Raw genomic sequence first — 24,078 nt, forward strand, 5'->3', positions numbered from 1 at the left:
AATTGGGCATATTCTTCGGCTCTGCCCTGCAAGGGTTCCCCCGCCTCCCTTTTGTTCAGTAGGGAGCGGGTTACCCTAAACAGGGCGGCCGGGCGGGACTCAGCGGATGCGACCAGGGTGGCTATATGTGATCTTTTTGCTGCCCTGAGTGCCCTGGTGTATTCCCTGGTGCAGGTGGTTACCATTGCTCGGTTCGATTCGGACTTATCGGACCTCCAACGGTGCTCTAGGCATCTCCTCCGGCGCTTCATCTCCCGGAGCTCCTCGGTAAACCAAGGGGGTCTCCGGGATCCGCTGTCTCGGAGGGGCCGCAGTGGCGCAATCCGGTCGAGGGCCTCCGACGCTGCCAAGTGCCACGCAGCAGTCAGAGTCTCCGCCGGACTGTGGGCGAGAGTGTCAGGAATAACCCCAAGCTCTGTCTGGAACCTTGACGGCTCCATAAGACGCCTGGGGCGGAACCACCTGGTCGGTTCCTCCTCCCTACAGTGGGGGTTTGGCCTCCGGAAGTCGAGCCTCAGTAGGCAGTGGTCTGACCACGACAGGGGTATGATGTCACTCCCCCTCAGACCAAGATCACAAATCCACTGCTCCGAGAGAAATACGAGGTCAAGCATGTGTCCCGCTGAATGGGTTGGGCCTCGAATTACTTGGGTCAAGCCCATGGCTGTCATGGAAGCCATGAACTCCTGCGCCCCATCAGAGCTTTCACCGAGCGACGGCAAATTGAAGTCCCCCAGGACCATCAGCCTAGGGAACTCAACTGCCAGCTCGGCTACCGACTCGAGGAGCGAGGGGAGGGCTGCTGCAACGCTGTTGGGAGGCAGGTACGTTAGCAGCAGACCCACTTGACCCTTGAGGTCCAACTTTAGCAGCAAAGACTCACACCCGACAATCTCCGGAGCAGGGACCCTACGAGGAACTAACGACTCCCGGATAACAGCGGCCACACCTCCACCCCTTCCCTGGGCTCTAGGCTGATGCAGCACCTGAAAACCTGATGAGATTTCAGCAGTTATACTCAAGGCAACTCCAGGAGCTAAAAAGGGAAGCTCAAGGATTGTAGATTGTCAGTTCTGCTCTAAGAAATAGAAATGTTTGGACCCATCATTTTCACTAGAGTCTCAAGGGATGCTCACAGCACTTTTTATCATCTTTGGCTGATAAAGCCACTATGATATAATTGGACACAAATAGCTTTTCAGTAGTTATTCATGCTCTAGAAACCTCCTGTTTGTATTAGTGTATTATAACACGATACAGAAGATTACTAATTGACTTTTGCAATTACATTTTACTATTACTTTGCCATCTATACTGTCCTCTCAGGTCTAATTGAAAGTGCTGATATTAATATACATAAAAATCTAGATGGTGTTTGGGGCACCGTATCCGAAAGAGCATGTCCTGTATTTACTTACCAGAATTCCAATACCTTCACCCAAGGACTTCCTTAGGGTGCCTCCATATAGTGAAGTTGGATGATTGCCAAAAAAAAGGTGTCCTGGCTGTGGAACACAGTGAAGTTTGTGTGTTGCTTCATTATGGTATTTTTAAATTTTATTTGTATCAGCCTTTATTATTTTTACATGTAACAGACATATTCAACACACTTCTCATACTTTCCCCACAACAATAACCTTGTGAGGTAGGTTGAGCTGAGAGAGAGTGACTGGCCCAAAGTCACTCAGCTGACTTCCATAGCTAAGACATCCTCTTTATTATTTATTGCCGTTGGTGGTGCTCTTGGTATGCTCACATCTATTACATTGTTTTATATGTTGCTTTGCATTCCATTATTTTACTGTTTATAATGCTTTAATTGATTATGAATCATCCACAGAATTCCTGATATTGAGAGTTATAAAAATACAACAAAAGAAATAATAACTTCATTGTGTGTATGTATTTCAGGTCAAAGAGCTTGTTCTTGATAACTGCAGATCAAATTGTGGTGAAATTGTGGGACTCACAGAAGAGTTTGTGAACTTGGAGCTTCTCAGCTTAATAAATGTTGGACTGCTCTCTGTCTCAAATCTCCCTAAACTCCCCAAATTGAAAAAGGTAATGATCTTATCTGTTATTTTATTGAAGGGCAGAATACCATGGAAAAGGTCTGTCTGTATGGTCATTAAGAGTTGACTCCAACTTAATAACATGCAACTCAGTTTGGAGGGAAAAATTTCTCTTGTCTTCCTAATTACTATTTTATAATGATTCTTATACTAAACCTTTTGGGACTAACAGCTCCCAGGACTACCTGATTGTCTAGTAAGATCTGGAAGGTAGGATTCCCTTGGGAGTTCACAGTCTAAATGAGAGTTACTATCAACCATCATGATGGTGGCCCATTTTCTCTTGCTGCCTTTCTGTGGATCTTCCCTGCAGAATTAGATCAGTGCTAATCCTATTGAAACTTGGCTTTCCCAGGAAGACTTTAGTACTTGATTTTGGTTCCTCCTTGTACTATGAATGATTCACCAAGTTGATATGATTATTTCTTAGCACAGAAAGACTTGAAATAGATTTCTGTTATATTGTGTTAAATGTTTTTTTTTATTCTGTTTGTTGAATTGGAGTGTATGGTACATAGAATTTGCTATGGTTGAAGCAACATAAAGGTTTAAGAAATAGTTCCAGACACTATATTTTATCTTATTTATCTTCTTTGGATCCTGGTTCCAATTGTAAAATCTTCAAAGCTTTGAAATTCTCTGAACACAATATAATTAAGTTTGAGGAGAAAGTGATAAGAAAAATGCTGGAACAATGAACATGTGTAAAAGGAGCCCTTCTAGGAAAGTAGCTATTAAGCTATGCATTTATTTGTGTGTTTGGGAGATGGGTTGCTAGGGTTGGAGATAAAAATTAAAAAAATGTTATTAAGGTTTTAAAAATCACTTTATATTCAATGGCAATGAAGGTGATTTTAGAACAGATGACTGAACAAACATAGAACAGAACTACAACTCACAGAAGAAACATGATATATTCATTCTCCAGAGCACCATTTTATCTTTGAGTCTGAAGTAGTCCATATCAGTAATGGTTATTCTTACACCTGTTGCTAGCAACAAGATCTGTACCCTGTTGTAGATCTGGAGAATGAAACATTACTAGTACCTTTTAGTCTCTGTGTCTTGCCATTTAGAAATGAAAATGGTAATGCGGGAGGAGACAAGCATTTAATGCTTTCAATTAGTAATACAAATATGAACTAGCAAAATTTGATGACATTTCCCAAAAGGTAAGTGTTTATAGATGAACAGATGAAATTGCCTGTGATTATAGTTGTTATTAAAACAAAAGGCATATAATATCATAGTTGGGAGCTAGGAGTATGGAAGAAGTACGGTACATTAAAATGCTTAATCAATATACCTTAGAATACAAGGTACTCTGTGCCCTATATCTCCCAAATAAAAGTATGTAGTAATTCTGAATTAAAAACTAAAAGGTGCTTCAGAGTGCACTTAAGTGCATATTTAGCATCTGTCTGTTACTGCTTAAAGAAGCTGTAATTTCCCCCAAGAATTCTTCATGGGTATCCCTTAATCCTGAAAAACCTATGTTTGAATCAAAGACTTGCAAATGGCACATTTATACCTGTGCATACTCTAAAACAGCTTTCTTCTTGAAATCCAAATCATCTTTGGATTTGCAGCTCTGCTCCATAGCATTTTTTTTCACTTCATCATTAAGACATTCTTTATTGCTATAATTTTATTTGTCAGAATTGAATTGAATTGAATGCTTTATTTGGCCAAAACTGATTAGATACACAAGGAATTTGTCTCTGGTACAGAAGAATCCAGCGTACATGCAAAGCAAAATAATAACAATAATAATATCACCACCAATAAAAAGGAAAGGAAATAATAAGGAAAAATAATAATGCTATAGTCACACTACATGGGTTAATAGACCTATTATCTATCCAACATAACTGTTATAATTCTTGTCTCCAGTAGTGAAGGAGACAAATTAAATGAGAATTGCTTGCAAATATTACCATGTAATCACTTGTTGGGTGGGGGTCAGTTCCTTGAATCAGTCAAGGTTTGACTTAGCATATTAATCAGTAAATGTTGTAGGCTTTAAAATGTTCAAGTTTTTCTAGGAGCCATGATGGCTCAATGGTTAGAGTGCAGTACAACAGGCTATTTCTGCTGACTGCCAGCTGACTGCAATTTGACAGTTCAAATCCCACCATGCTCAAGGCTGACTCAGCCTTCCATCCTTCCGAGGTGGGTAAAATGAGGACCCAAATTGTTGGGGGCAATAGGCTGACTTTGTAAACCGCTTAGAGAGGGCTGTAAATCACTGTAATATTAGTCTAAGTTCTATTGCTATTTGGAATTACATGTATGGACATATTTGTGATTTTATTTAAGATGTAACAACTAAGATATACCAGTATATTACTTTTAAAAATGGAAGTTCAGTATTGATACCTGCTTGCAGAGAACAGAGATATCCAACCTATCTGGTGTAGTGTGCATAATGGGATTTTTAGAATAGATTGCAATAAATGTTCAACAAAATACTTCAGTCTGTTAGGAAACACTCCCTTGGACTTGGTACTCATTTGCAGCCTTATTAAGGATATTACACTGAGATCTGTGCTATCAATATCAGATTACCCTTTAATCCCTCTAGGCCGTTTGATCCAACAGAGAAGAACCTCATACATAATTTCAAAGTCTTCAGAGCCAACATCTGGGGCAGCCTCCCGTTGCCAAGGCATGGTCTTTGCCCTACCAAGCAAGAGAACAGATCTCTACTGAAAGAGACTGCAACCATAATTGCACAAGACTTAATTCTTTTCAGTGCTAAAGTTGTGACTTTTGATGACTTGCCACCTGATCAACAGGTTTAATCTGTTAAGATCCACCCACTTATCTGGATCCCATGGTTGGAGACCAGTCAGTGGGATCTCTGAAGAACGTCAAACACATCCTGAACTGCGGATCAGATTGTGTGAGGCTCTTGATCTTTAGTTACAGTAGGTAACATTCTTGAGTAGATAGCTTTTATTCTATTGTCTTGAGATGCTTATAAGCCAGAAATATTGTTAATATTCTGCCTTTGTTGAAATCAGTAAAAAACATATGGCAAACATCAGCCTCTATTCATCTGACCAAAAAGCTGTTGCATTAAAAGAGGTAGCAGTTTTTTTCTGGCATTTGGTCTTGAAATCACTGGTAGTTGAGGTTCCGCATAAAAATTTAGTGCAAAGTGTCTTACAGCCCTTATTGATAAAGGAGAACATACTTTTCATATTTTTTTTTAAATTCACAACAAAGTTATTATTTAGAATGGAATTTCCAAGCCTATAACGGTTAATATCAGATTTTTCTTTGTGAAAAGATTACCTATTTTCTACTGTATATGCTAGATGATAAATGAGACCTTGCTTCCGTTTTCTTAGCAGACGCCTCCCAAATCTCCAAGCAGCAGATGAACATCGCTGAATATAACACAGCTGCCTATGTGGCTGACTACATTAAAAGGAGTTATTGCTCTCCACTGCTACATCTGATCAGGACCATTGGTGTCTCTTGGGGTTCAGAACATGATGGAAGATCTTCTGCTCATCACAGAAGTATTTTTTTTCTAGAGTACAGCTAATGCTATGGGGAAAGTCAAAATCCAAAACACTGCATGAGAGTGCCAATCATGCTAGTCAGTAGCAGTGTCTCTGCTGCAAATAAAACCCATAGTTGGAATTAAATTGCCCTTCTCTAGCATTACAGTTGCTATAAGCTAATGTGCAACATGAGGCAACAACATTTCTCAAAATTGCTGCCTATCCTTTTATTTTTACAAAAAACCTTAATAAATACTCCTAAATATCATCTTTGATTTTTAGCATATAATCTCCAGGATCGCTACTTCGGTTCCCACTGGCAGTTGCTCTCCAAGGATGGAAATCCTACACTACAGAGTCTTAGTCTCAACTTTGATAGCTATGGGGTATGCCATAGAATTCAAGCCTTGCAGTATTTATTGTTTATCCTTCCCAGTTCCGCATTGATGTATGAAGTTTTGCTCAAAAAGAAAGTATGATCAGTACCAGACTCTCAGATGTGAATTGGATTTGATTATTTTGTCATCCTCAAAATTGACAATGAAGATCTTTGCAACTCATCAAATAATATCTAGCTCAATAAATTCAGGATAGTCCCATTTTAGATTAGTTTATTTTGTTGTGTTGGGGGGGGCGGGGGGGGAGAGAATGGTTTTCCTGACTGGATCCTGGAGCTACATGTTTCTATATAATATGTTACAATGTATGATTATGGTTGTATGTCTGCATCTGTTTGGCATACATGTTAACTATTGGCTGCATTGTGCAACATAACATTTTGTTCAGCTTGTTCAGTGTATCAACAAACAAAATGTACTCTTTTCATGCACCTTTGGATAGATTCCATTTCTCATGGAAGTTAATGTATTATCTATTTAATGGAGTCACGCAGCACCCAGATGGACGCCCCAATTTCCAACATTATACTGTGAATGGGAAACAACCTCATTGTTGCTGTAAAAATGACCAATATAGTGTTTTCTGCAAGAAAATGTATACAACCTGGTATCATTAGAGGATATATTTTCAGTTTGAAGCAATTAGTTTTGTATATGCTTCCTTCACCCCAGCACCCCATGGCTATGGTAATTATATCAGTACCTTTGATTGCATCTTGATGGCTGGCAACCCTGATTGCCAGTGTTTTTGTCTCTTTTCTCAGATACTGTACTTTTCATTGCCAGGCAGAAGGGAGTCTTTTTGATTGAATGATGCTCAAGTATATCACTCAGATCTTTCCCTGACTTTTATAATGTAGCTCCTTGCCTGGCAGTTTGGATAAGACTTAGAGTTATCAATCTTATTTTGTACAATAGGAATTGGGGCATGTTGTCTCCATATCCCTTCTTTTATTTGGTCATTTCAAGATCGTCCCCCCTCCCCCCAGTACCTATTACTTCGTAAGATGTACTGTACAGTCTTTGGTTGTTATTGTTCAAAATCTGTTCCCCAGTAAGTTCTCTGCATTGTATGTTTCTGCATCCCTTAATGGAACAATTTGTGAAACACTTCAAGCAACTACCCACCTCTACCATGTTAGAAGAGAATATTGAAATTGTTGAATGGAATTTCCATTATATCCTCCCTTGGAGATCTTCCATCTTCCTTCGTGAAAGTTCCTTCAAAAGAAGAGGCTAAATGCAAATCTAGGAACTATTAGGCTTTTCTATATTCTAAACTGCTTGCTTTAGATTTGGAGTAGAGAGTCAAAGTGCATTGTACATTATCTTTTTACACTGATTGCACTAAGGCTTTATGTGCTTCCTCGTGTCTGTTTGGACTATCATAGTCTGAGGAATGCTAGTCTTTCCTCCATTAAATAACTATGTGGACAAACTAAAGCTACTGTAGTCTTGTGTTTTTAGTTGGCATGGGGATCCTGTAATGGTTGCAAGTGAAAAATGATCATGTCACTTTTTTCAGTGCCATTGTAACTTTGGTCACTGAATGATTGTAAGTTGAAGACTACTTGCCATACTATCCACCCTCTGAGCTCTCTTCAGACACTTTTTAACTTATGGGATATTGCTGGGTCATCATGAAGTAAAGGTAAAATTACATGCATAACGGAGGTGACTTATTTGCCTAATAATAGTAATAGTGAAGTAAAGTACTGTATTTTTCAGAGTATAAGATGCACCGGAGTATAAGATGCACTAAGATTTTGAAGAGGCCAATTTTTTAAAAAATTGCAGTCTGTAGACCTCCCAAAAGTGTCCTGTTTTTCGCTCATTTCGCTCATTTCTGCCCTCCCCAGCCCCCAGGAGCACTCTGGAAGCCTCCTAAAGGCTATGCACAGCCATGTTGATGAAGGGGGCATGGTTTCTGGAGGCAAAAAATGCTGTATTCAGAGTATAAGACGCACACAGATTTTCAGCCTCTTTTGAGGGGAAAAGGTGCGTCTTATACTCCGAAAAATACAGTAAGTAGAAAACTATTTGTAACAAGTATTGATTTGTTGAGAGGGAGGGGGGTGAGAGGGAGAGAGAGAATCATGCACAGGCCACACCCACCCCAGCTTTGTGAAGGGGAAAAAGTCACAATACATCATGTGATGGCAATATGATGCCACAAGTTTGACACTTGTGGCAATAGCCCTGTGAGGTAGGTTAGGCTCAAAGTCACCCAAGTCAGCTTTCATCAATTTCAAGCTGGAAACACATAATTTCCCACTTAGTAACCACTTTGCTTAGTGACTTAAGTTGCTGGTCCCAAGAGTGATCGTAAATGAAGTCTACCTGTGGTTCTCATTTAGTGAGCACAGTAGGATTCAACATTTAGTAATGTATAAAGGAATCCTTAATTGTATCTATGAACTTACTTCAGCTTTCCTTTGCTTTAGAGACCTACAAAGGTCATAAATGCGAGGATTGGTCACAAAGTTACTTTTTATCACTATTGTAACTACAGTCAGTAAATGAGGACTATCTGTAAATGAAATTTCCTTCAAATATTCTCCAGCAATATCTGGCAGATCCATTACATCCAATGTAGTCTAACTGGTAGAAGTGATGTGCCAGTGCCTGGAGGCTGTCAGGGTCTGGATGGGAGCGAACAAGCTTGCACTAAATCCCAACAAGACTGAGTGGCTATTGATGCTCCCTCCCAAGGATGGTCCAGCTATTCCATCTCTTAGCCTGGGGGGCGAAACTATACGCCCCTCATGGAGGGTTCGCAAATAACCCTAACCCTGGATCCGCAGCTGATGTTAGAACATCACTTGTCGGTTGTGACCAGGGGGCCTTTGTCCAGGTTCGCCTGGTGCACCAGTTGCGACCCTATATGGACCAGGAGGCCCTTTGGATGGTCACTCACGCCCTCGTCACCTCAAGACTGGATTACTGTAACGCGCTCTACATGGGGCTGCCCTTGAAGAGTGTTTGAAGACTTCAGTTAGTCCAGAATGAGCATGAGCGATAGTGGGTGTACCTAGGTACACCCACGTTACACCTATCCTCCGCGAGCTGCACTGGCTTCCCATTGGTCTCCGGACACGTTTCAAGGTGCTAGTCGTTACTTTTAAAGCCCTACATGGTTTAGGACCTGGCTACCTGAGAGACCGCCTCCTGCCATTTACCTCCCAGAGACCTATAAGATCACACAGACTAGGCCTCCTCCGGATTCCATCTGCCGGTCAATGTCGGCTGGCGACACCCCAGGGGAGGTCCTTCTCTGTAGCTGCTCCGGCCCTCTGGAATGATCTCCCCGTGGAGATCCGGACCCTTACTACTCTTCCGGCCTTCCGCAAAGCGATTAAGACCTGGCTGTTCCGGCAGGCCTGGGGCTGTTGATTTATCCAGCCCCATTCTAAGCTATATGAATGTTGTGAAATTTTAATGTCTGTTCTTTTTAATTTTTATATGTTCCCCCTTCCTGCCTTTATCTATAAGCTGCCCCGAGTCTCTCAAGAGTGGGCGGCATACAAATCCTAATAAACTGTAAACCAAGATAGTTAAGTTTTACAATAATATTTTTACAATAATACCTCTGCATGAATTTATGTGATTCACATCAATACAATAATGACACAAATCTTGGTGATGACATACTTTTTTCTTTAACATTAAACCTAATTAATACTCTATTGGTGAATGTTCTATTAAAACAAGTTATTACACTATAAATGGGTAATTTGAATGTTAACATTGGATAAGGAAAAGTATAAAAAGTGGGGAAAGGGGCACATAACTAGGGCAGAATATCAGCAAATAGCCCAAGCCTGCAAAGATGAAGTGAGGAAAGCTAAGGCTCAAAATGAATTAAGGCTTGCAACAAAAGTCAAAAATAATAAAAAAGCTTTTTTCAACAATTTAAAAGCAAGAAAAAAGTCAATGAAATGATTGGTTCATTGGTGGGAGAAAGTGGCAAGAAGGTGACAAGCAACAGGGAGGAAGCAGAACTATTTAACTCATTTTTTGCATCTGACTTTACACAAAAGGAAAAAACAATCCAACCTGTCAAAAACAGCACAGTAAAAAACAGATTAGGAACACGTTAAAATAGAGAAGAAAATGATAAGTGAGCACCTATCCACCCTAGACAAGTTCAAATCACCAGGACCAGATGGGTTAAACCCCAAGGTTCTGAAGGAACTGGCAGACGTGATCTCAGAACCACTGAACTATATCTTTCAAAGATCCTGGAGCATCAGGGAACTGCCAGAGGACTGGAAAAGAGCTGATGTAGTTCCCATCTTCAAAAAAGGGGTAAAAATAGATCCAGGAAACTGCAGACCAATCAGCCTGACCTCAATACCTGGGAAGATTCCAGAAAAGATAATCAAGCAACGAATTCACCTAAAGCCAAATAAAACAATAACCAAAAGCCAACATGGGTTTGTCAAAAAAATAATAATCATGCCAGACAAATCTTATTGCATTCTTTGACAAAGTAACAAAATTAGTGGGCCAGAGAAATGCTGTGGATATAAATTTACTTGGACTTCAGTAAGGCATTTGAGAAAGTAGACCATAATCTACTACTTGATAAGATAGAAAAATGTGGGTTAGACAGCATTACCATCAGATTCATAATTGGCTGACCAACCACACTCAGCGTGCAGTCCTCAATGGAAATGCATCTACATAGAGAGAAATATACAGTGGGATACCCCGAGGCTCTGTTTTATACCCAGTAGTCTTCAACATCTTCATCAATGATTTGGACAAGGGAATAGATGGGGAACTCATCAAATTTGCAGATGATACCAAGCTGGCAGGAATAGCCAACACTGGAAGATAGGCTTAAGATACAGAAGGATCTTGACAAACTTGAACATTGGATGAAATCTAACAAAATGAAATTCAATGGTGAAAAAAGTAAGGTTCTACATTTAGGCAAGAAAAACAAAATGCACAAGTACAGTATATGTGGCACCTCGCTCAATAGTAGTAATTAAAAGGGATCTTGGAGTCCTAGTGGACAACCATTTAAATATGAGCCAGCAGTGTGCTGCAGCTGCCAACACAGTTCTAAGCTGTGTTAACAGAGGGATCATGATCATTTGAAGTGTTAATACCACTTTATAATACCTTGGTAATTCCACACTTGGAATACTGCATCCAATTTTGGGCACCACAATGTAAAAAAAAAAGATGTTGAGACTCTAAAAAGAGTGCAGAGAAGAGCAACAAAGATGATTATGGGACTGGAGGCTAAAACGTAAAGAACGGTTGCTGTAATTGGGTATATCTAGTTTAATGAAAATAACTTGGGGTGACATGACTGTAGTTTTCCAGTATTTCAGGGGTTGCCACATAGAAGAGTGGGTCAATCTGTTCTCCAAAGCATCTGAGGGCAGGACAAAAAGCAATGGATGGGAACTAATCAAAGAGAGAAGCAACCTAGAACTAAGGAGGAATTTCCTGACAGTTAGAACAATTATTCAGTGGAAGCACTTACCTCCAGAAGTTGTGAATGCTCCAACACTGGAAGTTTTAAAGAAGAGATTGGACAACCATTTGTCTGGAATGGTATAGGGCTGTGATGGCGAACCTGTGGTATGTGTGTCACAGGTAGCACGTGGAGCCATTTGTTAGGGCACGCCAGGTGTTGCCCTGTCAGCTCCAGCGCACATGTGTGCGCTGGCCAACTGACTTTGGCCTCCTTTTTTGGCCCTTTTTTCACCCTGCGGAGGCTTCCCTGAAGCAAACCGGAAGTTCGGAAACGGACTTCCGGTTTGTACGTTGGGCCGTTTTTTGCCCTCTGGAGGATTCAGGGAAACTTCTGAAGCCTCCGAGGGGCAAGGGAGGCTGTTTTCGCCCTCCCTAGGCTCCTGGGGTCACATGCATAGCATTAGTGTGTGGCACGCCTGCGCACAACCCCTCTGAGCTTCCCCCGCTTTTGGCACACGATCCAAAAAAGGTTAGCCATCATTGGTATAGGGTTTCCTGTCCCTTTGTTATTCTATTCTAAGGAGATTAATATAATTCTGTAAAAAAAAGTTTTATTGGCAAATAATAAAACTATGCTCTAACTCCTGGATGCACAAATACCAGAGACAACTTGACTGCATAAAAGAAACCAGAAGTTGGAAAAATGCACTCTTAACAGCTAGGTCAGCCAAGTGAAGCTGTCAAGGTTGCTACTCATTGCACTAATGCTGCTGCTTGTGGCAGGATGCCGCATGGCACATCACGTCGGTGCCGCCACTCGCAACAGGTTGCCACATGGTGTGTGCTGGTGGCGACTGCTAACGCACAACACACCATGCAGCCTTCTGCTGTCAGCTGCAGCACTGGCACTATGAGCTACATGGTGTCTGTCCATGAGTGGCCACAGAAGAATTTGGGCGGGTGTCAGGGTATGGGAGGCCTGGCTGTGGTGGTCCTAAGATAATCAGGTAAATCATCCCCTGAAAATAAGACCTGGTGCTTATTTTGGAGCACAAAAGAAAATAAGACCGGGTCTTATTTTTGGGGAAACATAGTATTTTAAAACATAGACTTGTTTCCAAGCAATATTCAGGTAGGTGCAATCCTGTAAAGAAACAAGGAATATCCAAAAGATAATTTTCACCAAGTTGCAGTTCTTGCAATTCCACTGAAGAAATTCATCTAGAAAACCTTCCATGCATGCCTGTACATCTTGACTGGATCTTTTTGGCAACACTATGGTTGTATTTCTTATAATGAAAATTAACAAGATGTAATAATTCCCGGCAGCACTGCATTCTAGCTAAGTTGCTGGACTATTTAAACATCTCTTTGTTAGTCTGCTTTTTGTTAGTATTTGATAATGAAGACTGCTTGGGCTACTAATGTTATTTATACTGCATCTTTAGACTTCTTGAGTTCTAATTGCATTATTGATGATGTGCCATTTCCCCTGTGTGTCTCTTTTCTCATTACAGCTTGAACTAAGTGAGAACAGAATTTCTGGAGGCCTTGATGTATTAGCAGAAAAACTTCCTAACCTCACACATTTAAATCTCAGTGGAAATAAACTGAAGGATATTGATACTTTGGAACCATTGGTATGTCATTAAAAGGTTATGTTATGTCTCAATGGGGATAACAATACTAATACCAGTAGTACATGTTGAACTCACACTAAATGCATCCAAATCATTGCCCAAATCAGATGTGTTACGTTTTGTACGTAACTTTAAGCATTTTGAGCCTAACCCCATTTCAGGGGCTAATATCTTTGAAAGATGCCAGTTCACCTTAAATCCAAGAGAGCGTTGAAATGTTTGTGTATGACAGTAACATTTCTTTGTCAACTGTTGGCATAATCTAAGTTAGCATGGATGCTATATTTTTGTTCAAGATTATTATGTTTTCATGTCAATACATGTGATTTCTTTCTGATTAGATAACACTTTTTGTCAGGTAGATTATAATTTTAAAATTGTTTTTCTACCTCATCAGAAATCGGAATATTAAAGCTGCTTAAGTTAGTTGTGAAGGCAGACAACAATACCTTATTGTTAGAAATCATCCTAAAATATTAACTTATATGGAGTAATGTATTAAAATAGGAGGAAGTTATATTTATGTACAGTCTGCATTTACTTTTATCCAACCTAGAATATAAGAGTTCAGTGTGAGATAGAAAGTAGTGTCCTCATGGGCAGGGAAGAAGGGACTCTCCATTTAAAAAAAAGCAGCAGATCAGAGAGATAGCATCATTTGATCTTGTTTTTTCACACAAAGATTAGAAAGGGATCTTTAAATGAACTGAAATAGGTTTAGATTAATTCACATTGATTAAGGGAGACTTCTTTAGAAATGTTTATTAGTAAATGTGATAATTTCTTCTGTTATATTGAGTGAGAAATATATATGGTTCAAAATTCAAGTCTTGTTCTTTTGATGGCTGTTAGGTTAATTACATTATAAAATCATATTTAATTTGGGAATATCATGAAAGAATACACTGTATCAGCTCAGTTCATGGCTTGTTTGTCTCGCTCCCCCTCCCAATCCAAACTGAAATTATCAGCATACCTTGCCAGGTTTGTGTATGAGGTCAATATATTAATAATACTTAAAACTAACAAAAGCATATTTTTATTTCAGAAAAAGTTGGACTCTCTGAAGAGCCTTGACTTGTTCAACTGTGAAGTAACAAATCTAAATGACTACCGAGAGTGTGTCTTCACACTTCTTCCACAACTCACATATCTGGATGGATATGATCAGGAAGATAAAGAGGCTTCTGATTCAGATGCTGAATTAGATGGTTTTGATGAGGAAGATGAGGAAGGTGAGCTCAATCATATTAATTGTAGATTGGAAAGGGTTAATTCTTGACTGTGATCAAGATCTGCCTAATGTAAATATGACATTTGAGTCATTTGGAACACTGCATTAAACTAATTTACCAAATTGGAAATATTCTCTGCATTATATAGTGGCTATAAAAAGTCCATAAAACTCTGCTATACGACCATATTTTTAAATGTAAAAAAAATCAGACCAAGATAAATCACTTCAGAATTTTCCCATCTTTAATATAACACATGAGCTGTACAATTCAACTAAAAAACAAACTGAAATCTTTTAGGGGAGAAAACAACAATAGAAATATACAATTAATATGGTGGCATAACTGTACACCCTTAAAATGATACTTTGTTAAAGCACCTTTTGATTTTATGACAGCATCTAGTCTTTTGGGATAGCAGCCTATCAGCATCTTTGCCTACTCTTCCCTCCAAATTTGTCAGATTATGAGGGATTCTCTTGTGTGCAGCCCTATTCAGTTCTTCCCACAGATTTTCAATTGGATTCAGGTATGGGCTCCGGTATGGGCCATTCCAAAATTCTGATCTAGTGAAGCCATTCTTTTGTTGATTTGAATGTATGCTTTGAGTCATTGTGTTGAAAGGTGAAATCCATCTTCAGCCGAAGCCTAAAGATTTTGTGCCAAAATTGTCTGATATTTGGAACTGTTCATAATTCCCTCCATCTTGACTAAAGCGGCAATCCTAACTGAAGAAAAGCAGCCAAAGTCTAATACTACCATCACTTTGCTTCACTGTTAATATGAGGTATTTTTTTGGTGATGCACAGTACTGTTTTTTTGCCAAACATACCGTTTGGAATTATGGCCAAAAAGTTCAACCTTGATCTCATCAGATTATAACACATTTTCCCATTGCTTTTGTCAGACTTGATATAAATTTTTGCGAAATGTAGGTGGGATTGGATGTTTTTCCGTCTTGCCACCTTACCCTACAGACCAAACATTCAAAAATACATGAGATTGTTGTCACATATGGTACACAACCAGTAGTTGCCAAAAATTCCTGCAGGTCCTTTAATGTTGGTGCAGGCTTCTTGGCAGCCTCTGGGATCAGTTTTCTTGTTGTTTTTTTCATCATTTTGGAGGAACATCCAGTTCTGGCTAATGTCACTGCTGTGTCATATTTTCTCAACTTGTTGATGACTGTCTCCATGATGTTCCATGGTTCCATCATTTATTTTGGTCTGATTTTTTTTTCATTTTAAAAACCTGGCATTTTTGTATCCACTATATTTGAATCAAAAATACTTTGTCAGCTGAGAAAGATCAGTTTTAAAGCATAGAATAACTATTATGGTTTGTATGATCTATCACAAAACACACCAATTTCCAAGAAGAAAAACTGGAATGTGATGTTCCCCTTTATCGTCTTTACCTGATTGTAACCTCAATTTACTGTTTTCTCAATAGGTGGGCAAAGGATTGTTTAAATAAAATTACCATTGGGGACATGGAGCCTGGTAGATGCCTAGAGAGATTTCTAGGGATACATCGACACTCAAGGGATAACATTGGGGATCCAGATCCTAATATATTAAGGAATCTGTAGTAATATAGCAAACTGTTGTAATAGATTGCAAATTATTAACTCATCCTCTTTTAGACTGACAATTTAAACTCATACTGCTTCATTTATAACTTGTAACTCTGGATATAATTTATGAAATGTTTGTCGATATCAGTATATGCTCTTTTTAGCAGATATTTAACAGGAAACCCCTTTGAACTAATATTATTGTGATTTTATGACAGCTTTCCTATTTGATATATATAAAACTCTTCTTTCTCAGATGAGGATGAGGATTCCGATGACATATATGAGGATGAGGACGAAGACGAGGATGGCGAGGAGGATTCATTTTATGGTTTGTTTGGATATGAAGGAGGACAAGATGAAGACGATGAAATTAGTGGAGAGGTTGGTTTAAAATATTGTTTTCTCTTAAGTCTGTAGTAAATTTTTTATGCTTATTTATCAAACTACAAGAAGAGTAGCTATTATTACTACTAGTACTACTACAAGCATAGCATCGTGCCCCAAATAATTCTGAGCCGCTTACAACAATCAAACATAAATTACAATAAAATCAACAAGTGTCTCCAAGATGGCAAGTGTCTCCCTTACCAAATGCATGGATGAAGAGTCACATCTTCACAGCTCTTCTAAAATAAGGGTGTCAAACTCAAGGCTGGTGGGCTAGATCCAGCCCATGGGGTGCTTAGATCTGGCCCATGGGACCACCCTGGAAACAAGCAAAGGACCGGCCCATCGTGCCTCTGCCAGTGAAAATGGAGCGGGGGGGGGGGGCGTGTGGCCACCCAAGCTCTGTTTTTGCTGGCAAAGGGGTAGCAAAACAAACTGAAAGCAAAACAACAAAAGGAGAAAGGTTTCCCCTTTTTCATTTGAGCATGCAAGAAGGGATAGGAAAGGAGAAAGGGAAAGAGAAAAGACAAAAAGAAGGAAAGATGGGAAGAGAGCAAGGAAGGAAGGAAAAAGAAGGAAAGAGGGATAGGATGAAGAATGAAGAAGGAGGAAAGGAAAGAAGGAGACAGAGGTTCTGAGGGAAGTCCTGCTTTAGCACTAGGCTACCACAGGTGCCCTTGACAAGTGATGTCAAGCTGGCCAGTCTTTTTCCCCGTCCCCGCCAGGGTCAAACACAACCCTGATGTGGCCCTCAATGAAATCGAATTTGACACCCCTGTTCTAAAACAACAGTAGAGTGGGGATCATCTGGATTGTCAGTGGAACCTTGTTATAAGCACTGCTATAGAAGGTAGTCTTCTGAGGTCCTGATAGGTGGATCAGTGGAATCTGGAGAATCCTGACTTACAGGATCAAATTAGCCAGGCAGATGCTATGGGAGACAGGTAGTTCTTCAAGTAATAAGGCCTACGCCATGTAGAGCTCTATAGGGTTTTTTTAATATATAGAGTGAGCCAGTACCTTGAATTGTGACCAGAAGCAAACTGGCAACCAATGCAGCTCACAAAGCAGATGTGTTAACATTGGCATCCCAATGTTTGCCCTGTACTGCTCACACTGGATTCTGGACCAGTTCAAGCTTATTAGTAGTCTTCAAGGGCATAATGTGTTACATTAGTAAAATATTGCTTGCATGAGTCAAACGCAAGGTAACATGGCCCAAGGTGTCTTATCTGAAAGGCTCCCTGATCTAGGAAAAGTAGCAACTGGTGTCCCTGATGCATTTATGTAAAACCTTCATGATCACAGCTGCCACTTGCTCTTCAGGCAGGCGCTGCAAGCACAGGAAGGCTCCCAGATTGTGCGCCAACTTCAAGGGGAAGTACTACCCCATCCAAAATTAGAGAGGGAATATTTCCAGATCTGGTTGGCTCAAACACCGACTACAGCCACTCGATCTTGGTAAGATTGAGTCATGGCAGATATGGTTCCTCCCCTTCCATATACAAAACAGCTTCCAGGCACTGGGACAGAACTTTGGCAGCCTTACATGGCTGGTCTGGGGTCAAAAGATACACAGGTAGCCCTCGACATATGATTACAATTGAGTCCAACATTTCTAAGCGAGACAGTTAATTTCCCCTCATTTTATGACTTCTTGACATAGTTATTAAGTTAATTCCTGCAGCTGTTAAATTAGTAATACAGTTGTTGCTTCCCCATTGACTTTGCTTGTCAGAAGATTATAGAAGTGATCACATGACCACAGGACATTGCAACTGTCATAAATATGAGTCAGTTACCAAGCACCCAAATTTTGATCACGTGATTTTGAAGATGCTGCAATGGTCATAAGTGTGAAAAATGATCATGTCACTTTTTTCAGTACCATTGTAACTTTGAATGGTCACTAAATGAACTGTTGTAAGTCAAGGACTACCTGTAATAGGGTATCATCAGCATAATGATACTGAAACCAACCCAACACTCCCCAATCCCGCCCTTCATGTTGATAAGGAACTCTGATAGTTGAGCAGCTGAAATAATGACCTTGGTTTTTTTCCCTCTTCTGTTTATGTTCTCATTAGTTGCTACTAACATGGTAACAAAAAATTGAAGGCTGGATTACAATACATTAGCATCAGTGTTTGTCTAAAATGTTTTGCCCACTGAGCAGAAAATGGGAAACAGATATGATAACAGGAGCAAAGGTATTTACTTTCTAAGGCAAACCTATTCAAACCTATTATTGTTTTTAGGAAGAAAAGGTTGCCCATGACAGTGAAGATGAAGACGATGATGACGACGACGAAGACGATGAAAAGGAAGAAGGTAAGTGGAAATGTTTATACCAATCTTTTTATTTTAGAAACTTTCAGGAACGTAAAATAAAAGTACGGGTAAATGTACCAGTGAAATAACAGTGCAAGTTCGGAAGATGATGATAATGATGATTTGTTGGGGTGGGGGGTGGAAATAGACCTACACTGAGTCCTGAAAATTCTGGCTGTTGTAATATCTCTGTGATCATGATTGTGATCTGGCTGCCCAGCTTTGCGATGGCAATGTGGTAGTGAGCCGGGTCACCTGATTGCCATTGTCATTGTGACCATCCCTGCTGGATTCCAGAAGCAGTCATTCCTAGCGCAACTGTATAAAACAATGTGTATGATTAGCTGCTTTTCTATACGTAGATGATAAAAAGAACTTTTCCGGTATTTTTAATTAAAACGGTTACTACAGCCAATCAGCATGGTCGATACTAAACAATTTTAGGAAGTTTCTAAAACTTTTTCCTTTATTTATTTATTAAATTTTGTATGCCGCCCACTCTCAAAAGAGACTCAGGGCGGCTTACAATAAGGGAGGGGGGATATATAAAAAAATAAACAACAGTTTAAAATTACACAACAGTCACAAACCTGAAGTGGGGCTGGACAACTCAACAGCCCCAGGCCTGCCGGAACAGCCAGGTCTTAGTCGCTTTGCGGAAGGCCGGAAGGGTAGTGAGGGTCCGGATCTCAACAGGGAGCTCGTTCCAGAGGGCCAGAGCTGCAACAGAGAAGGACCTCCCCTGGGGTGTCGCCAGCCGACATTGGCTGGCAGATGGAATCTGGAGGAGGCCTAGTCTGTGCAATCTAATCAGTCTTTGGGAGGTAATTGGCAGGAGGCGGTCTTTCGGGTAACCAGGTCCGATGCCATGAAGGGCTTTAAAAGTAACGACTAGCACTTTGAAGTGTGTTCAGAGCCCAATGGGAAGCCAGTGCAGCTCGCGGAGGATAGGTGTTACGTGGGTGTACCTAGGTGCACCCACAATTGCTCATGCGGCTGCATTCTGGACTAACTGAAGTCTTCGAACACTCTTCAAGGGCAGCCCCATGTAGAGCGCGTTACACTAGTCCAGTCTTGAGGTGACGAGGGCGTGAGTGACTATCCGGTCCAAGTAGGGCCGCAATTGGTGCACCAGGCGAACCTGGGCAAAGGTCCCCCTGGTCACAGCCGACAAATGATGTTCTAAGGTCAGCTGTGGATCCAGGAGGACTCCCAAATTGCGGGCCCTCTCTGAGGGGCGAATAATTTCACCCCCCAGGCTGAGAGATGGAATAGCTGGACCATCCTTGGGAGGGAGCATCAACAGCCACTCTGTCTTGTCGGGATTGAGTGCAAGCTTGTTCGTTCCCATCCAGACCCTGACAGCCTCCAGGCACTGGCACATCACTTCTACCGCTTCACTGAGTTGGCACGGGGCAGACAGATACAATTGTGTATCGTCCGCGTATTGATGGTATTTAATCCCGTGCCGCCGTATGATCTCACCCAACGGCTTCTTGTAGATGTTAAATAGGAGGGGGAACAGGACCGAACCCTGCGGCACCCCATAAGTGAGGGGCCTAGAGGTCAACCTCTGCCCTCCGACCAACACCTACTGCGACCTGTCCGAGAGGTAGGAGGAGAACCACTGAAGAACGGTGCCTCCCACTCCCACCTCCCGCAACCGTCGCAGAAGAATACCATGGTCAATGGTATTGAAGGCCGCTGAGAGGTCAAGGAGCACTAGGATAGAGGAGTGACCCCTATCCCTGGCTCGCCAGAGATCATCGATCAGCGCAACCAAAGTAATTTCCGTGCTGTAACCAGACCTGAATCCAGACTGAAAAGAATCTAGATAATCGGTTTCATCCAAGGACCGCCGGAGTTGAAAGGCCACCACTTTCTCAACAACCTTCCCTACAAAGGGGAGGTTGGAGGCTGGACGATAGTTACTCAAAATGGCTAGAAGGTTTCTTCAGGAGGGGTCTCACCACCGCATCCTTTAGGAGGAGGGGAAAGGATCCCTCCCGGAGAGAGGTGTTAACTATCGTCTGGATCCAGCCGCGTGTCACTTCCCTGCTGGTCGAGACCAGCCAGGAGGGGCATGGGTCCAGTATACAGGTGGAGGCACTCACCGCTCCCATGGCCTTGTTCACTTCCTCAGGAGCGACAAGTTGAAACTCACTCCATAAACTCCGCTCAAGACCTTCCCCCGGTACCTCGGCTGGTACTGTGCAATTGGAGTCCAGATCTGTTCGAATCCGAGCGACTTTATCCGTTAGAAACTGAACAAATTCCTCAGCTCTACCTTGTAAAGGGTCCTCCGCGTCCTTCTCTTTCAAGAGGGAGCGTGTTATTCTAAACAAGGCGGCTGGGCACGATTCAGCGGATGCAATAAGAGCGGCAAAATGTGCACATTTCGCCGCCCGTATTGCCACGAGATAGGCTCTGATATAGGCTCTCATCAGTGCTCGGTCTGACTCAGCGTTACTGGCCCTCCAGCGGCGCTCTAGGCGTCTCTTTTGGCGCTTCATCTCCCGGAGTTCCTCGGTAAACCAAGGGGCCCTCCTGGATCCGCCACCTCGGAGAGGCCGCAAAGGCGCAATCCGGTTTAGAGCCCCCGCCGGCGCTGTATTCCAGGCAGCGACTAAGGACTCCCACTGGACTGTGGATGAGAGCGTCAGGTATTTCTCCAAGCGCCGTCTGAAATCCCATAGGGTCCATCAGGCGCCTGGGGCGGAACCACCTAATCGGTTCCTCCTCCCTACAGTGGGGGATTGGTTTCCGAAAGTCCAGCCTCAGTAGGAAGTGATCAGACCATGACAAGGGCAAGATCTTAATACCCCTCAAATCTAGATCACGTCTCCACTGCTCCGAGAGGAATATGAGGTCAAGTGTGTGACCTGCTGAATGAGTCGGACCCCGAATTACTTGGGTCAAGTCCATGGCTGTCATGGAAGCCATGAACTCCTGCGCCCCATCAGAGTGTTCACCAAGCGAAGGCAGGTTGAAATCCCCCAGCACCATAAGCCTGGGGAACTCAACCGCCAGCTCAGCTACTGACTCGAAGAGCGAGGGGAGGGCTGTTGCAATGCTGTTGGGAGGAAGGTACATTAACAAGCCCACTTGACCCGCAAGGTCCAACTTCACCAACAAGGACTCACACCCGACAAGCTCCGGAGCAGGGATCCTACGAGAAACTAATGACCCTCGGATGATGACAGCCACTCCCCCACCCCTTTCCTGGGGTCGCGGCTGATGGAGCACCTGAAATCCTTCTGGGCACATTTCAGTGAGGGGGACTCCTCCCTCCGGGCCCAGCCAGGTTTCAGTAATACATGCCAGGTCTACCCCCTCATCTAATATTAGGTCCCGGACGAGGGGAGCCTTGTGAACCACAGACCTGGCATTTAGCAACAATAGCTTGAGACCAGGGCCCTGACCACTCTCGCCATCTGTCTCTGGAGTGGAACTAGCAGGGCCGGAAGGAGGGATCGCTGTGACGTAGCGGTCCCTCCTTCCCCGGTAATGGCTAGCCCTGAAGTTCCTGTCGTACCTGCCTCTCCCCGTTATGACCGTAACGTTCTGGCCCATTCCCATACCCGCAGGCCCCATTTCCCCTCCCGTAGCCTCCGCTCTCCCCGGCAGGCCATTTATCTCAGTCATTCTAGGACGGGGAGGTAGGAAGACTGTAATAGGCTTGTTGGATATTTCAACTGAATGTACTGTATTTTCTTGGAATAGTCCTTATGGAATTTGTCTGAAACAGTATAGGGTTTCCTGCCTAGGCAGGAGGTTGGACTAGAAGACCTCCAAGGTCCCTTCCAACTCTGCTATTGTATTGTATTGTATTGAATAATATCTCTCTTTTTCTGCAGATGAAGAAGAGAATAAGAAAGGTGAAAAGCGAAAAAGAGAAACAGATGATGAAGGAGAAGAAGATGATGATGATTAGTCTTCTGTGTCTCCAAAGGACTGTTCAGTATTTCTTGGGGTACCCCTTGGATGATCTGTGTCTTGAGGAGCACGTGTGACGCACCTGTAGTTCTCCCCCTCCAAGCGCAGCACTCAAAAAAGCCAAAGAGTCGGCTATTCCTGTGACATTCCATTGTACCCTGCAGCTGATTTCTCCAGGTGGTTACAGACCTAGCCTTCTTGGGCTAGCACCTTCACCCTCTTGAGAGTTCCCAGGCCTTCATCTCTTCCCATTGCCCTAGCAAGAACAAGAGTGATGGGTCAGTCCTGGCTATAGGGACTCCACACCACCCACTGACTATACTTCCCTTTTTAATCTCTGTGCAACAAGGCTTTGTAAATAGAGTCCTGAAGTTTTGGGGACTGCTCTTCATGCTTTGCTTTCCCTGCCTTCTTTTTCCTTTTCTAAGCCGTTGGATATTTTTTACATTAGGATGTTTTATGCAACAACAGAAAAAAGTATTTTTAAGAACTTGAATTAAATAAACGTTATTTGATAAACTATAATCTTGCAGTTATTACATTCAGAGAGATGTGAAAATGTGCCTTTTTTTTGCTTAAACTTTAGTAGACAGGGTTGTGAATATTCTGCATTTGTGAAATAAAACAGAATCTAGATTCTTTGATCTATGAAGGTTGTTTAAGTTAGGTAATTTATTTTGCTATGCAAGTAAATAATCCAAGAAGCCCTGCTTCATCTTTCTCCCCAGCTTCACAGATTGCTTTATTACTAGTACAATTCACAACATAAGTAAATTTAGAAAATTTTGACTTTTGAAGTTAACGTGCTTCCGGGTTGTGAGTGACCAGTACCAGGCTTGGAAGATTTTAGCTGTTCACAGAGGTTTTTATCTAGATGTGTTACTTATTCAAATATTATTGTTTGTAGCCAATGATGTATTTTTAGCTAATTTGCATAAGTATTTCAAATAGCAGAATACCCTTTCCATTAATGATCACCTTCTTTCAGCATATTCCAATAAGGACCAGCTCCATTACTATGCTTGCAGTGGTCATAAAAGCTTTTTTTACAAAGCCATACTAACATTATAATCCTATGCTTATAGGATAATAGTAGCTGTTATTGTGCCCAGAGGAATTAGCTGCCATGTGTAAAGGATTCTGGCTTAAATGTCCATGTTTCAATATTTGAGAGAAATAATACATCCAGTAGAAGGACTTGGTTGGTAATGTTTCTCTGATCAAAAGGTAAATTTTGGAATCTGTTTAAATGAAGTATCAGATGTATTTCTAAAGTTTCTTTAAATAATTTTTGCAATCCTGCCAATCAGCAGTTTTGTTGTAAGAGAAAGTTCTAATTCCAGCCTTACTAAAAAGCCATTTGATTGAATTTCAGCTTTAAGGGAAAGAGAGAGACATACATGGATTAAAACTGTTGAGTTATCACTTATGGCATGTGTGATTAAACAATAGTAAAATGCTCTTGTAGACTAGTAACTGGATTTACCGTAGTTACATGGTTGGTATAAGTATTAAAAATGCTTAGCTTTTCCAAGACCATTCCTTGTAT

At 41.6% G+C, this 24,078-nt stretch overlaps 1 protein-coding gene across 1 annotated transcript in view; it reads left to right on the forward strand.

Annotated features, from left to right (window-relative positions):
• Window positions 1–23,054, forward strand: part of ANP32B (acidic nuclear phosphoprotein 32 family member B) — a 30,069-nt gene extending 7,015 nt beyond the window's left edge. Inside the window, exons 2-7 of the mRNA XM_014071210.2 lie at window positions 1,912–2,061; window positions 12,939–13,061; window positions 14,110–14,296; window positions 16,129–16,256; window positions 18,521–18,593; window positions 22,451–23,054. Coding sequence (XP_013926685.1) covers window positions 1,912–2,061; window positions 12,939–13,061; window positions 14,110–14,296; window positions 16,129–16,256; window positions 18,521–18,593; window positions 22,451–22,527 — 738 coding nt within the window. The 3' untranslated portion in view covers window positions 22,528–23,054. The remainder of the gene's footprint in view (window positions 1–1,911; window positions 2,062–12,938; window positions 13,062–14,109; window positions 14,297–16,128; window positions 16,257–18,520; window positions 18,594–22,450) is intronic.
• The last annotated feature ends 1,024 nt before the right edge of the window (window positions 23,055–24,078 follow it).

This window comes from Thamnophis sirtalis, unplaced genomic scaffold (genome assembly GCF_051295495.1).
Source record: "Thamnophis sirtalis isolate CommonGarterSnake01/CBP01778 unplaced genomic scaffold, rThaSir2_p1.2 scaffold_5, whole genome shotgun sequence".
Taxonomy (NCBI): domain Eukaryota; kingdom Metazoa; phylum Chordata; class Lepidosauria; order Squamata; family Natricidae; genus Thamnophis; species Thamnophis sirtalis.